Source organism: Megalobrama amblycephala, linkage group LG12, assembly GCF_018812025.1.
Source record: "Megalobrama amblycephala isolate DHTTF-2021 linkage group LG12, ASM1881202v1, whole genome shotgun sequence".
NCBI classification, from domain to species: domain Eukaryota; kingdom Metazoa; phylum Chordata; class Actinopteri; order Cypriniformes; family Xenocyprididae; genus Megalobrama; species Megalobrama amblycephala.
Window position 1 is genome coordinate 5790582 of NC_063055.1, and position 16454 is coordinate 5807035.

Sequence of the window (16454 nt, forward strand, 5' to 3'; positions counted from 1 at the left end):
CCACGTTGGCACTTTCTTTTAGGTTCAGCTGTGATCGTAACACCACTCTGGACTAATTAACTGCTCATTAACATATTGCTAAATAGTTGTATACATTTACTGGGGACTTTGATTTTTGATTGGAAATCTTTCAAACCGACGGGTCTTATTGAAATGCAACAATCAATAGGCTCAATCTGGCTCTGAATGTCTTGAAAGTGGTTTTGTTAGGGAGCCTGGTGAGGCAGATGTTTTATTGAATCATGGGTAATTCAGATTATGCTTACAGTCCTCCGTCACAAGAGCTTCCCATTTGAGTTTCTTAAAGGGATAGTTCACCAAAAAAGGGAAATTCTGTCATCATTTATTCACCCTCATGTCGTTTTAAAAGCTGTATGACTTTCTTTTTTGGAATCTTTAGGCTGATCCGATGATCTGATCCGATTCCGGGAATCATTCTTAAACGATTCTTGATCTACATTTTTTCGTAATCATTAATGAGTTTATAGACTATGCCAGTGTTATTTTAGCTTTATTATATGTATTTATTATATAAAAAGTAATAAAGAGGAACAAAGAAACATATTTCAAGCAATAAACAAAATCGTTGAAGACAGAATCACGATGCATCTGAATCTATTTTCGTCTTGCACTCCTAGTTTCTTTTGTGCTACTCAAAATATTATATTTTTGAAGAAGCTCTGAGCTGCTACAGTAAAAGCATATTATGACCAGAGCCTGTCAACAAGCTCCAAAAAAGACTAAAAAGTGCCATGAAAGTCCTGAACATCTTAACATTTACATATGGATTAGGAATAACATGAGGGTGAAGACAAAATTGGAGGTGAATTATTCCTTTAATAAACTGCAGCCAAAGCACTTCATGGATTAATCGTAAGTCTCTGAATTGAAGAGCAGAACAGCATATCTGTCTCTGCTTTATCTTCATGACCCTAAAAGCTCCCTGTCTGCACTTTATGCCTTCAGGAGAAATGGAGCATGAAAATATCAGTCAGTCAGAAGTAAACTTCTCAAAAGAGAAGACGTCTGTATGAAGCGTATTTCAGCGGTGCTTTATTTTTGATGACATTCAATTTGTAGTATGAGCATGCATTGCTAGTATCATTAAAATGCATGTTTTGGCTGTACAGGAGGAATTTTCCCTATCTGTTTAGATGTCTCAATGCCTCAGTTGACTTTAAGCTTAGTGCCTGTAAATGGAAAGATTTTTTTTCTCTGTCTGCTATGGAAAAAGACCATGTGAAAATCTAGTTAGATTGTTTTTGAATAGAAATTTAAGAGTGGGTTTCTGGGATCATGTCTAAAATTCCTGTTTGAAATGTTCTTTTGGGGAATGAGCTTATATAATTATCATTGAGCCGAGCACTATTATTTATAGTGGCATTACTATTGCTCATACATAGGGTTATGCCATTGAACAAACCCCTATCACTAAGCACCATATGAATGATTCCTCAAATCACGTGTTTTGCTGAGGAGAAGTGTGCTATTGCTTTTCAAAACATTTAGACATACGATTTTCCACTGACAGATGATAAAACAGCTGAAAATATCCCTTATGCTGGCCACACACTTGAAGATTTTAAGCCCGATTTTGGGCTTGATTTGCACCCCCCAGTGATCCGATTCGAGGCCTGTCACAACCAACTTTTTGTCCAAAAAATCCTCAATTCTGTGGTGTCATTACAATTTTTACTGCTCCTGATCGAGTCGGAGCCTCCCCAGTCCCAACATGTTTGATATTTACATCTCTTGATCGATCTGCCTCCGACGGGATACCAATGAGAGCGAGCAAGATTCAACCGGATGTTGCTTTCTTTTATAGATGAAAGTAAAGAACTGAGAAGGATTTCAGCCAAGATTTCACCAATATTCGTTTTCTCCTTTTTTGTTTTTTGCTGCAAAACAGAACTAATGCCAGGAGAGCCAGCTGATGATTATGAATTAATGAATTACATTACTTTTGCATTACTTTTTCTCACCTGGGCTGAGCTTGCTTGTTTGTTTTTTAGTAACGAAAAAAAAAAGTTCTGTTTTTAGCAAATGTTAAGGCCCTTTCACACCAAAAGTGAAATGAATAAGCCTCAGGCTGAAGGAAATGCATATTTTCGCCTGTACAGTAGAGGGCGCAGCTCAAACAAACCTTTCAGCTGTGCTGCTGTTCTGGATTAAAGAAGAATAGGGTACAGGAGAAGGAAGTTCAACACTCTTATTTCTAAATCTAAAGTCATTTTTGCTTATTAGTATGGTTGAATTCAGGGGCGGACTGGCCATCTGTGTGATCTGGAGAATCACAGAACGGCCGGTACTCCAGGACGGCCGGCGGGCCGGCCCACCACCCGCCACGCACGCAGTCATCATCTGTTTTTTTTCCCCCCACTAATCTGTTTCACACTCCAGTACTGTAGGTGGCAGCAATGCACCTTTAAGTTGGATGCCAGCTGCACTGGCCGTGGCCGCCAAGTAAGCAGCAAAGACGTTAGATCAGTGGTCTCAAACTGCCGGCCCGCGGGCCATTTACGGCACGCCTACCACCTCTACCCGGCCCGCAACTGATCTAAAAAAAAAACATAATCCGGCCCGTTAAATTATTATTATTATTATTATTATTATTATTATTCTCTAGTTGATACCTGTCTGATATGCAAAGAAAAAGTCGCCGTTCTAAGGGGCATTCACATATCGCGTCACATAAGCGGCCGCGCCGCATTCTCCTTTCCAATGAGCTTTCGCTCCAGTGGCGTCTGTCGTTGCTATGCAACCATGAGCCGCGCTCTCAATCGCTTCTATTATGAGCGCGCTTGCCTAAATTACAGTAAAAGCACTCGACTTTAAGTCATGAGCGCCGATTTAAACTACCGAAACGCGTCCGATGCAGCCATTAAACGTTACCGATGCTCAAACGGCATCTTGGACAAATGTGGCCCAGCTGTGTGAGCACAGGCGCTGCAGGTGTCTGTCAAGAAACAAAGTGTACAAATGTATTCAGGGATTGTATTTGTTCAGTACAGTGTTGTTCAGTGCAAGATTTTAATGTTATTTAAGCTAACATAAAGTAAGGGAAAATACTTCCACTAGATGTTAAAAACTAATAATGTATGTAACAATGTTTATATATTTATATTTTTTTTTGGCAAAATAAAGTTGATATATAGCTCCAGTTTTTTTGTTTATTTCTGACCCCTCCACGCCACAAGTGTTGCTGGTTTTGTTCCTAAATTACTGATTTTTTATTCCATATATCTTGTTGGATGTGAGAAGTCGCACCAGACTATTTCAATTAATAGTATTATATTAGTAATAGTATTATATAATTATATTACACTCTGTAACAATGAGAGAGACACTGCTGTTTACATTTAGTATGGTAAATAAGATATTTATAGTATAGGTATAAAAAATATTTTAGTAGGCCTAATGAAATTTGAAGTAGGCTAAATGAGAAATAATGCAAAGGAAGGTAAATTTTCTGAAATGTTGCGCTTTCTTGCGCTTGAAGGATAATATGGCCCTCCTATGAGGTGTCAATCCCCGACAATTTGAGTTTGAGACCCCTGCTATATGAGTATTCAAGTTAATCTAATATGCTTTTAACACAACATCTAGTCAATATCAGTGCTATTGCTATAATTTGGATGGTATAGTATCATGAGCCACAATTAAAGTCTTGTGACACTCATGCCAGGCGTAATTGTTGTTGTCGTCGAGTTTCCGCACGCCGATTGCTTTGGGCCGGGCCTAGTCAAAGTCCAGAGCCGTTTTTTAGTCCCAGTCCGTCCCTGGTTGAATTAGGTCATTGAAGGTCAGCAGCAAAGACAATGGTTAATAAAGTGAGATTGAATACATAAAGTATATTTGTGTCATTTAATATAGTGAAAAAAGTGATGCATTAATTTTCTAGTTACTTAAAAAGAAATCTGATTACGTAACACAAGTTACTTGTAATGCATTATCCCCAACACTGTTTACTACAGTCAGCAGGTTTGTGGTCTCGCGATCTAGCCGTATGTGTTCAGAGGATTATAATGTTGAAAATTAGTTGAAACTGTCTTCATATCTGTGCTCTCCTACGGTTTTAATATCGGTTAAGATATGAAAATCATCTAGTGTGTTCCAGGCCTTAGAACATCATATAGACTTGAAAGCAGGCTTTTCTGACATGCATCAGTAATAATCCACCTAGCAACACCCTAAAAACCACCCAACAGGGTTATCATAGTTAACTAGACCAAAAGTCAAGTCAAATTTATTTGTATAGTGCTTTTCACAATGTATATTGTTTTAAAGCAGCTTTACAGGAATTCATGATTTTAATGTTTATAATATCTTCATGCCTTTATAGTTGCATTTAGCAGATTAGAGCTGAGCGAAGTTTACATTTTGCGATGATATATATATATTAAAAAATCAAGCGGCTGAGATTTGGTATATAGTATATATTGTACGGAAGAGGATTAGGGCCAAGCAATAAAAAATAAAACCATCTCGAGATTAAAGTTGTTAAATTTCTAGAAAAAACTCGTTAAATTTCGAGAAAAAAGTCAAAATAAAATGTTGAGAATAAACTCGTTAAATTACGAATTTGTTCTCATAATTTAACGACTTTTTTTCTCGTAATTTAATTACTTTATTCTCAACATTTTATCTCGACTTTTTTCTCGAAATTTAGCGAGTTTTTTTTCTCGTAATTTAACGAGTTTATTCTCAACATTTTATTTCGACTTTTTTCTCGAAATTTAGCGAGTTTTTTTTCTCGTAATTTAACGAGTTTATTCTCAACATTTTATTTCGACTTTTTTCTCAAAATTTAACAACTTTAATCTCGAGATGGTTTTATTTTTTTATTATTGCTTGGCCCTAATCCTCTTCCGTAATATTGCTTTATGATAAAAACAAACTATAAAACATTTTTGTTACTTAGAATAAATGTTAATTAAAATTAAATAAAATCTAAACACTTATTTATTTCAGCTATTCACCAAACTTACGATTACATTTCATATTTTAAATCGCCAATGAAATCTGTCTAATAATTTTTTTCTAAATGCTCAAATCATGACAAAAATCTGCATTTTTCAGGCTGCACAAGCCAATGCGCATGTGCAGTCATAAGTGACCTATAGAAACTGACTGTTTCTATAGGAAACGACAGTTGCAGTGATGCAATGACTTTACCAATTGGCGATTGGTTGTTTTATATAGAAGGCGGGACTTATTCCGCCATATTGCGCGTTGCACTTTCTCCCATTCATAGTAATGTGACTGCATCTTCTTTGTATGTCTAAAGTCTTAATGTACTAAAATAACTAAAAGTAAAATAAAATTTAATAAAAACTATATAGACATATATATATTTTTAAAAATCTAATAAAAATGACAAAATTTTAACTAAATTTAAAATCAATACTAAATGAAAATATTCATAAATAATAGTACTCAATTATATACAGTAGCAACCATATATAGTCCTGCTATTTGCAACAGTAGAAGACAATTACTAAAAAAATAATTTTTTAGGCTGATCTCATCTTTATCTGCCCTTCAAGTTGACATGTTTTGGATGGGACTGTTGTTTTGATGCATATTTAATCTGTCCCGACTCAAACGGGCTTGTAGGTCACAGCACACATCCCTTTCCTATAGCACATGGGAAAAACAACATGCGGTGTGAATCCAAATCTGCGGCTAGGATAACTCTAGTTTCTCCTTCGCTAGCCTTTCTTCACCTTTAAGTAATTTCGCTGGAGCATGTGGAAGTCATTTCAGCCCCCTGCCTGCACTAGCTGGTATGAGTGTCACCATATGGAAGCAATTAGCTCTTTGTAGGGGGACAGACGAGCTTTTTTAAAAATGGCAACGTCATCTAGACGGCGGGTCTGCCCAACATCTGACCCGTCCGTGCCACTTTAGGAAATTCCGACTAGATTTTTTCCTTTCCACGCTCATTTTAATATCAAAGCCCACTTTAATGTTGAAATCGTATTTACGCGTGCCTCGTTTGTAGCGTGTTTCGGCTCTAAATTTTGTTACGTCACTATATCCATCTCACGATGTGTTACACTGATTGAGCTGAGCAGGCAAATATACACAGTCGAGACTGGCACTTTAACACACTGACCTACTTAACACACGAAGGCCCAACAAGGGCGCAGAGCGCTCAACTGCTTACCCAGAAGTCTTTTTACACTGTTTGATGTCAAGTTCACATTGTCAGCACAAACCAGTGTGTAATTTAAGCCCAAGATTGATGTGGAGTATTTACTTGGACTTATCACAGGATCTGGACTCACAGTTTATTGACCCAGAGGTGATTTGTGTGAAAACATGTTGTACATTTATGCTTTCTGGCGTTCAGACACATCACTCAGCCCAACTGTAATCCATTACGCCCAGCCGGCTCCATTAAATTAGGCTGAATTGAATTTGCCCGTCTTGTTTTCTTCTCTCTTGTTGGTTCTTAAAGTGTTTGCTGTCTGAGATGATCATGCTAGTAATGATGAGCTACAGAATAAGACATATAAGAGTAACCAGTTGGTTTTTAAATCGACTTTTTGAATGGATCTACTAGCCTTATATTGAACTTTTTGCATTATTGAACTTTTTTTTTTTTATCAAAAATGAATATTTTTTTAAATTTGGGTTATTTACACTACTATTCAAACGTTTGGGGTCAGTTACATTAGGTTTTTTAAAAAACAGAAAACTCTTATTTTTTTACTTATATTCAGCAAGGATGGATTAAACTGATCAAAAATGGCATTAAAGACATTTATAGTGCTACAAAAGATTTCTATTTCAAATAAATGCTACACTCTACAAAATGCTGGGTTAAAAATGAACAAACCCAGCAATTGGGTTGTTTTAACCCAGCGGTTGGGTTAAATGTTTGCCCAACCTGCTGGATAGTTTTATTTCACCCAACTATTGTTTAAAAATGACTGTACTGCTCGCTTAAAATGAACCCAAAATATGTTGGAAATTAACATTTATTATTAAGTTTAATTAATAATAATTAAACAATAAACATTTATTAATTTGCTTATTAATAAATGTTCACCTTTTGATTATTATTGTTGCCTCTAATAATTATGTGTCTGATTTTTAATTTCCAACCTATCTTGGGTTCATTTTAAGCCAGCCATATAGTCATTTTTAAACAATAGTTGGGTGAAATAAAACTACCCAGCACATTGGACAAACATTTAACCCAACCGCTGGGTTTGTCCATTTTCAACCCAACCTGGGTTGTTTTTAACCCAGCATTTTTTTTTTAAAGTGTATTATTATTTAGAACTTTTTATCAATCAAAGAATCCTAAAATATGTGATTTCTGCAAAAATATTAAACTGTTTTCAACATTGATAATAATCAGAAATGTTTCTTGAGCAGCAAATCATCATATTTGAATGATTTCTGAAGGATCATGTGACACTGAAGACTGGAGTAATGATGCTTAAAACGTACTGACCCCAAACTTTTGAGTGTATCTGTATTTTCTGCATATTAGTGATAAACAGTTCAGGTCATTATGGCACATAGTATGAATCAGTCCATCTCTCTGTAAAACTGATCATAAACACATTATGAATTTGTTCCTCATATTTTTTTCTCATCGTTTTGCTGACTTTTTTAATGTGTTCTGGAGTAAATCATCCTTCTGATAGTAAATGTTGTTAATAGATGCATGAATCTATTTTGGTCTTGAATTTGAGTTACTCATGTCACTTACAAGTAACTTTTGTTTCATTTACTTCCCAATTGTATTCACATTTTCAACCCTGATGAAACTCACTGTATTGTCTACAAGCACAGCTTTTATATCACAAAGCTCTGGCTATGAAAGAGAGAGTGGTGTATTTTAACTCCAACTAATCTTGAGTTGCAAAACAAGACTCATTTTGGCCAAAACCTGCTCAAATGAAACCAATAACAAGACCTTAACTTCAGTTATTGGTTGAAATTGATAAAGAACATTAGGCATGGTTTATTCCCCTTATTCAGATTCTCCGAATCAAAGCGAGTCTGCACTCTCTCTCTCTTTCTGTCAGGCCCATCCACATCCAGTCCGCGGCTCCTAACTAAGAGTCTGTCCCTTGAGCCAGGCCCCTGCCTCGGAGCCCACGAGACCCCACAGCGCCTCTGCTCTGACCCTGGACCCCTGGAACCACAGCACTGCAATGGCACAAGTGAGAACGGACCCCAGGATGTCCCGCCTCCACCTCCTAAGACACGCCCACCTTTACCTGGGCCAAAGCCTCAAGGTATGTTCTGAATATTTAAAGGGATAGTTCATCCAAAAATAAAACTTCTGACATCTTTTACTCGCCCTCATGCTGAAAATTACAGTATGAGGCGATGAATCCCATGTTGGTCCAGGCTGATTTATGCTGGTCAGAGCTGAACAAGGGCTGTCAAGCTCTAAAAAGGACAAAATGGCAATTTTTATGCTACATATCAAGTCTTCTGATGCCATACAATAAGTTTATGTGAAGTACAGAGGTAAATTTGTTGTTATTGATTGAAAAGGGCACATTTGCAAATGAGATTTGAGAGATACACTGCCGATCAAGAACCAAGGCTGCATTTATTTGATCAAAGAAACAAGAAAACACTGAAATATTATTAATGTTATGTCAAGCTGAATTTTCAGCATCATTACTCCAGTCTTCAGTGTCACATGATCCTTCAGAAATCATTCTAATATGCTGATTTACTGCTCAAGAAACATTTCTGATTATTATTATTAGTGTTGTAAACAGTTAAATTTTTCAGGATTCTTTGATGAATAGAAAGTTCATATAGAAAGAGAGCAGCATTTATTTGAAATAGATTTTTTTTGTAATAATAGAAGTCTTTATTACTATTCAATTAATACATTTATTAATATATAAATATATGCAAAAATTGCAACTGAATTGAGGTCACTGTAATTTAATGTTTACTCTATGACCTCGTGAATAATTTATGATATAATGTGATATACAATTATGATGCAATCTAGTAAAAGTACTTGTTATTCTACCCTGTTGTTCTAATTTAATATCTGTGTCTCTCTGTGGTACAGTCATGTGATCGTACAGTCTCACTGTATTGATTTCCGTATTGATTTTGTCTCATTCAGTGCCCCCGAAACCCCCTCATCTACAGCAGCAGAGCGCTCGACGGCCACGCCCCCCGGACAAGCCCCTCCCTCCACCGCCCTCCCGCCCACTCCCCGCTGACCCTCGCCAATCACGCGCCACCTTACCGAGAGCAGAGGGAAGCTCCTCCCCCACTTGTGTCCTCTCGCTCATTGAGAAGTTTGAGAGGTGAGAGAACAATCAGCTGTCGCTGGAGCTGGTTTTTAGGTTACAGTAGATTTTATTATTCATAACTACAGTCAGATTTGATTTGGTGCTCTCGAGTAATGATATCTCCCTTTGTTGATCTCAGGTAAACAAGAAGTAGTTTTATTAATCAATATTTTTGTCTTGTTTTCCAGTTAAAAATATGTAAACATCAGATGTACTTGAGAGTCAGAATTGCATTTTTTTTAGAAAATATAGCTGTAGGTTCTTATTTTTAAGCATAAATCTTATTAAATTTAGCTTATTTTTTATTTTCTTTAGTTATAATTTAATAACTTAACTTTTTTTATGTAGTGCTCACAATGTGATGTGTTTTTTAAATATTGAATATATATATATATATATATATATATATATATATATATATATATATATATATATATATATATATATATATATATATATATATACATACATATATACACATTTAGGACTGTTGGCCATATGTTTTCCAGGGAGCAGATCATCGTGGTACCAGATATCACCGGGGGAGTGATGTGTACCCCACGGGTCCCGGAACAGCAGGCCACTCCTGGGTCATTTAGCCCTCCACCCTCGGAGTTCATCCTGCCCTGCACGTCCCTTCAGGAACCACTAGAGGCGCCGCTGGCCGAGGAGGAGGTCGAGAAAGAAGAAAAGGAGGAGGAAGAAGAGGTGGACGAAACCGAGGAGGATGACAGCGAACTCGGGGCGTCCTGCTCAGAAAAGCGTCTCTCTATGGAATCAGGCTACGGTGCCTCTGATAAACTGCTGGACACCATGGAGATGAGGGACCTCACAGCCAACCAATCAGAAATCCCCTCTGATCGCTTGTCCCTCCCACCGTCACAGATGGACGGGAAGCTGGCCAATAGAGACAGCGGCATTGACAGTATCAGCTCGCCCTCACACAGTGAGGAGCTCTGCTTTGTCGGGGACGAGGATCGGGTCGGTCACGAGAGGGAGATTTGCCCGTGCAGCCCAGGGCCCGGGCTTCCTTGCGGCTATGCCGAGGGGCCCGGAGGAGAGGGGGCCAGCGGTGTGGAGGGTGGCAGAGACTCGGAAGGAGACAGTGATATGGAAGAGGGCAGCGGGGATGAGAGTGAGATGAACCCAATGGCCCTACAACCTCTGCCTAAAGCTGAACGACAAGACTCCACTGAGGTGAGCAGAAGTGTGTTCTTCAGAGACCATGCCTACCATTAATTAATTCATTAATGAGGTGAGAAAATTATTAAATAAATTATAATGGATTGATCTTACCTCTGACTCATTTACATTTAGTTTACATAAAATTTACATAAACACATATATGCAGTATACATAAACAGCTTAATTCTAGGATACATAAATTTGTTGTAAGAAACCCTGAAAAACTATATTTATTATATATATATATATATATATATATATATATGTGAGGGGTGAGTACACCCCTCACATTTTTATAAATATTTTATTAAATCTTTTCATGTGACAACACTAAAGAAATGACACTTTGCTACAATGTAAAGTACTGCTGCCATGATGAACTTCCAGTGACCAGTATGAGAGAGTGAGAGCGATAACACCAAATTTAACACACCTGCTCCCCATTCACACCTAAGACCTTGTAACGCTAACGAGTCACATGACACCGGGGAGAAAAAAATGGCTAATTGGGCCCAATTTGGACATTTTCACTCAGGCCAGGTGCACACTGTGCGATTTATAACAGTCCTTTAGGATGGTTGCTTGTCAGACTGCACGAACATGATCCTCATGTCACACTGTGGGATCTCAGCTGTCATTTATGTCAGACTGTACGACAGTCAGGACGCGTTAAAAACGGACGCGCGCATGAAAACTTGTCCGGAGTTTTACATTATCAACCCACTCACATTCGGTAACAGTGAGCTGCATTACACGCGGGACTGAAATGATGGCTAACAAAGACATCTCTAGCATTAATTTTGATCATGGCTTGTCTTGAAAAACGAAGACAATTTGACGTTTGTCGTAGGAGTCACACTGGAGGATTGTGCGCCAAATTTTGTCTGAATCAAAATGTGATTGCAACGGTCATTAACCGGCTGTCTGTGAACATGTCAAAGTAGCAATCAAAGACTACAGATTTTAGGCTAGGATTATAGGAATCTTTTAGGATTTGCAAAATTTGTCTCGGACGACCAAATTGTGGCCAAAATTGCACAGTGTGAACCAGCCTTTAGGGAGTACTCACTTTTGTGGCCAGCGGTTTAGACATTAATGGCTGTGTGTTGAGTTATTTTGAGGGGACAGCAAATTTACACTGTTATAGAAGCTGTACACTTTACATTGTAGCAAAGTGTCATTTCTTCAGTGTTGTCACATGAAAAGAAAATATTTACAAAAATGTGAGGGGGTGTACTCACTTCTGTGAGAGACTGTGTGTGTTTGTGTGTGTGTGTGTGTGTGTGTGTGTATATATATATAATAATGTATATGTGTGTGTGTATTTATATAAACATAAATATACACAGTACACGCACATATATTATGGAAATACAAAATTGTATTTTGGATGTGATTAATCATTTGACAGCACAAATATATATATATATATATATATATATATATATATATATATATATATATATATATATATATATATATATATATATAAAATAATTTTTTTTTTAAAGAAATTAATATTTTTATTTAACAAGGATGCGTTATATTTTATAAAATCTGACATTTATATTGTTACAAAAATATTAAAGGTGCCATCGAACGTTTTTTTTACAAGATGTAATAAGTCTAAGGTGTCCCCTGAATGTGTCTATGAAGTTTCAGCTCAAAATACCCCATAGATTTTTTTTAATTAATTTTTTTAACTGCCTATTTTGGGGCATCATTAACTATGAACCGATTCAGGGCTGCTGGCCCTTTAAATCTCTCGCTTCCTGCTCATCGAGCTCACTACTCTATAATACAGTGCATTTACAAAGTTCACACAGCTAATATAACCCTCAAATGGATCTTTACAAGATGTTCGTCATGTATGCTGCATGCATGCTTCGGGTCATGTGAGTATAGTATTTATTTGGGTGTTTATATTTGATTCTGAACGAGTTTGATAGTGCTCCGTGGCTAAAGCTAACATTACACACTGTTGGAGAGATTTATAAAGAATGAAGATGTGTTTATGAATTATACAGACTGCAAGTGTTTAAAAATGAAAATAGCGACGGCTCTTGTCTCCGTGAATATAGTAATAAACGATGGTAACTTTAACCAACAGTAGCCTACATTAGCAACATGCTAACGAAATATTTAGATAGACAATTGACAAATATCACTAAAAATATCATGATATCATGGATCATTTCAGTTATTATTGCCCCATCTGCCATTTTTCGCTGTTGTTATTGCTTGCTTACCTAGTCTGATTGTTGTCACAGGTGTGTTCAAACTGTCATTATTCAGCTATCATTTTCTCATTTTACAGCTGTCAGTCCAGCAGCGGGTATTTAACATTGCTAATGAGCTGCTGCATACGGAGAAGGCCTACGTGTCCAGACTGCACCTCCTGGACCAGGTGTTCTGCGCCCAGCTAATGGAGGAAGCCCGAGCGCGCAGCTCCTTTCCCTGTGAGGTGGTCATGGGCATCTTCTCCAACATCTGCTCCATCTACTGCTTCCACCAGCAGTTCCTGCTGCCCGCGCTGGAGAAACGCATGGAGGAATGGTGAGAAAGACAGAAATGGTCTGTGAGAGTGATTTTACTATGGTTAAATGGTAATGTTACCCCCTAATTAATAATTTATCTTGCCTTCAAGTTAAGACAAATTTATTTGTATAGCGCTTTTTTTTTTTACAATATACATTGTTTCAAAGCAGCTTTACAGAAAATCATGATGTTAATGTTTATAATATCTTAATATATTCATGCCTTATAGTCGTATTCAGAAGATTAGAGCTGAGAGATAATGTAGTTAGTTTTGGTATACGATACAAGCAATCATGCAGTTGAGATTTGCTATATATTATATATTGCCCTACATGAGTGTACTGTATGTATGCAGATAAAGCTGGACATACTTATATATACAACATTAAATAAAGAGCCTCTGGGCAATAATATAAAATCAGGCAGTTGAGATTTAATATATAGTATGTATTTGCTTTATATGAATATACTGCATGTATGAGCATATAAAGAGCTGGGCGATAAAAAAGATGTTAATGCTCAATAAATGATTACATATATTAATAATAACCCCAGTATAGAAATCTTCTGCCAATATTATTTTTGATTAGCCTAATTATAGCATGATATTTTAGATAGTAGACCTGGCACATTAGTAGAGTATTAAACTGATGCGTTGTCAGAGTTGTTGACTATTTTATAATGGTTTGTACAGTGACTCATGCAATCAGATTTTAGAGATGGAATTATCAATTGTCATTTGGCAAGTTTGGATATATTTTGAATTCTGAATTAAAGCAAAAGAAGCCACATATGTGTTTTCACAAACTAAACGTCTGCCCCTCTCCCCTAAGGGATCTGAACCCCCGCATCGGGGACATCCTGCAGAAACTGGCCCCTTTCCTGAAGATGTACGGCGAGTATGTGAAAAACTTTGACAGGGCCATGGAGCTAGTGAACACCTGGATGCAGCGCTCCTCTCAGTTCAAAGCCATCATTCACAACATCCAGGTACCAGAGTGGGGACTTTAAATGTTTTGTGCTAAGCTAAGGATGCAATGCTCCGAAATAAGAAAAAGCTGTGATATATATTAGGAAGGCGGGACTCCCGCATCACTGTCATGATTGGTCTGTCAGCTGACAGATGTGCTGTAATTGATGCTTCCAGGATTAGTCACGCCCAAAGTGAGATATCAAACAAATGTTTGCATAAATATTTGATAAAATACACTATCATTCAAAAGTCTGGGGTAAGTAAAGTTTTTTTTTTAAAGGGGACCTATTATGCCCCTTTTCACAAGATATAATACAAGTCTCTGGTGTCTCCAGAATGTATCTATGTAGTTTCAGCTCAAAATACCCCACAGATCATTTATTATAGCTTGTCAAATTTGCCACTATTTAGGTGTGAGCAAAAACATACCGTTTTTGTGTGTGTCCCTTTAAATGCAAATGAGCTGCTGCTCCCCGCCCCCTTTCCAGAAGAGGGCGGAGCTTTAACAGCTCATGCTTCATTGCTCAACAACAACAAAGCTGGAGAATCTCACGCAGCCAAAATGAGGATTGTCAGTAACGGTGTTCAGCCTTACATTGTTCAAACCGGAGTCGACACTGATGGAGAGACTCAGGAAGAAGTTACAACTTTTAGAATGAAATTGGACGTTGCTTAATGATTAGTGGATAAATTTATGTGGTTGCTGTGGAGTTGATTCAACTCATCGACTAGCATGTGCCGTCATGTTCATCTTTTGTGTAAATCCAGCGTTGAATTGTCCCTCGTTTGTGAAGCAGTCCAGCGTAAAATGACGGCATGACAACAACACTCTACTACAGCAACTCTTCCTCTTCTCTAAAGCAGCCCAACATGGCCTCACTCCCTTTGTTGAGTGTTCTCGGGGGTGGGGTTTATGTAAATTTTGGGGTTTGTGATGTCACCAACCTGGGGAGAAGCTCATTGTAGTCCCTACCAGCTGTTTGTTGTAGCAATTTCTGTAAAAGAAAATATCTCCCTTTGCATTTAACTTTGAGCGTTGCAACTTTGCAGATGTTGTTTATGCTCAAACAGCAACATTACACGCTAACAAAAGATAAAAAAGTGAAATCGTAATCAAGGACCCCTTTAACGCTTTTTGTAATGGACTTTTGAGTAGCGCGTCTAAAATAGTTCTGCTAGAGTTTAGAACAGAGTGCTGATGTCTTAATAGATTTCAAGTGTATAAGTGTGAAACGACAATAGTAGTTACAATAAAAGTTCTCTTAAAAATTGATAATGTCACGGCAGAGATGGTTTGCTATTAACAGTCAGATGTTTTGAGTGCTGTTGTGGATCACACTCTCAGCTGAAATGTGTGAAAACCCCCTCACTGTTATAATGAGTGTTAATTGCACGCAACCCTGCATAATTCACACCCGTCGACTGAATGAACAGAGCGAGTGTTAGTCATACAGTAATCTCATCCACCAGGTGCACTCCACCAAATCCACCTTCACAGTCTGAGACAAGAGCGTTCGTGTTCAAAATAACAAGAGCACTCCCATGGCTCAGCAATGATTGAGTGCGTCAGATGAAAGAATGAATCGCTGTGGGTGTGGAGTGTTTTTGGGGAGTTGTAGGTTAGAGTGAATACTAATGGCGCCCCAATCAGGCCTGGTGCTGCACTTCAAACGTCTCTGGTTGCCACTGTGTGAAGAATATCAAGAGAGCGTGAGGCCCAGTGCCTGAGATCACAGGACTGCTGTAAGGAGATCAGGCATGTCTTGGGCTTCATCATGAAAGGGTTACACTACCAGTGAATTATCTTGTTTGTGATTTGCCATGCTTTGGGAGTTTGCCTTATTGTTAATGACAACATGAAACAGCATTCATACTTGCGCAACTTGATGTATTTCAGAGTGAAACAAAATATTCATTGGGAAATAATCTAGGTGGAGACTTGATTTCTGCCAGCAAGATTTGATTGCAATGTGAAAAACAAGTTTTTGTTCATTTTTTATGTTAGTAAACATGTATATAAACATGTATTTTGAAATATAAAGCTTATGAAAACAAGCATTTTTACATTTTATATTATTAAAGTATATTTTAAAATGACTATATATATATATATATATATATATATATATATATATATACATTTTTATATGATTAAAGTATATTTTAAAATGATATAAAAGTATGTGTGTGTATGTATATATATATATATATATATATATATATATATATATATATATATATATATATATATATATATATATATATATATATATATATATATATATATATATATATATATATATACATACATACATACACACACACACACACACACACACACACACACACACACACACACATATATATAATGATATAATACTTTAATACGCAAGAGGTGAGCACTCTGTAAAGTCTCCTCCAGCACATCCAAAAGACTTTCAATGAAATTAAGGTCTGGACTCAGA

General features: G+C 37.1%; 1 protein-coding gene across 5 annotated transcripts in view; it reads left to right on the forward strand.

The window, feature by feature from the left end:
- Positions 1-16454, forward strand: part of fgd1 (FYVE, RhoGEF and PH domain containing 1) — a 56843-nt gene that overhangs the window by 28646 nt on the left and 11743 nt on the right. For 3 of the 5 annotated variants that reach the window (XM_048210343.1, XM_048210344.1, XM_048210347.1), the window contains exons 2-6: positions 8049-8261; positions 9122-9308; positions 9803-10490; positions 12796-13034; positions 13850-14006. In XM_048210343.1, the coding sequence (XP_048066300.1) occupies positions 8049-8261; positions 9122-9308; positions 9803-10490; positions 12796-13034; positions 13850-14006 (1484 nt within the window). The remainder of the gene's footprint in view (positions 1-8048; positions 8262-9121; positions 9309-9802; positions 10491-12795; positions 13035-13849; positions 14007-16454) is intronic. The other 2 variants (XM_048210345.1, XM_048210348.1) reach the window with 1 other exon arrangement.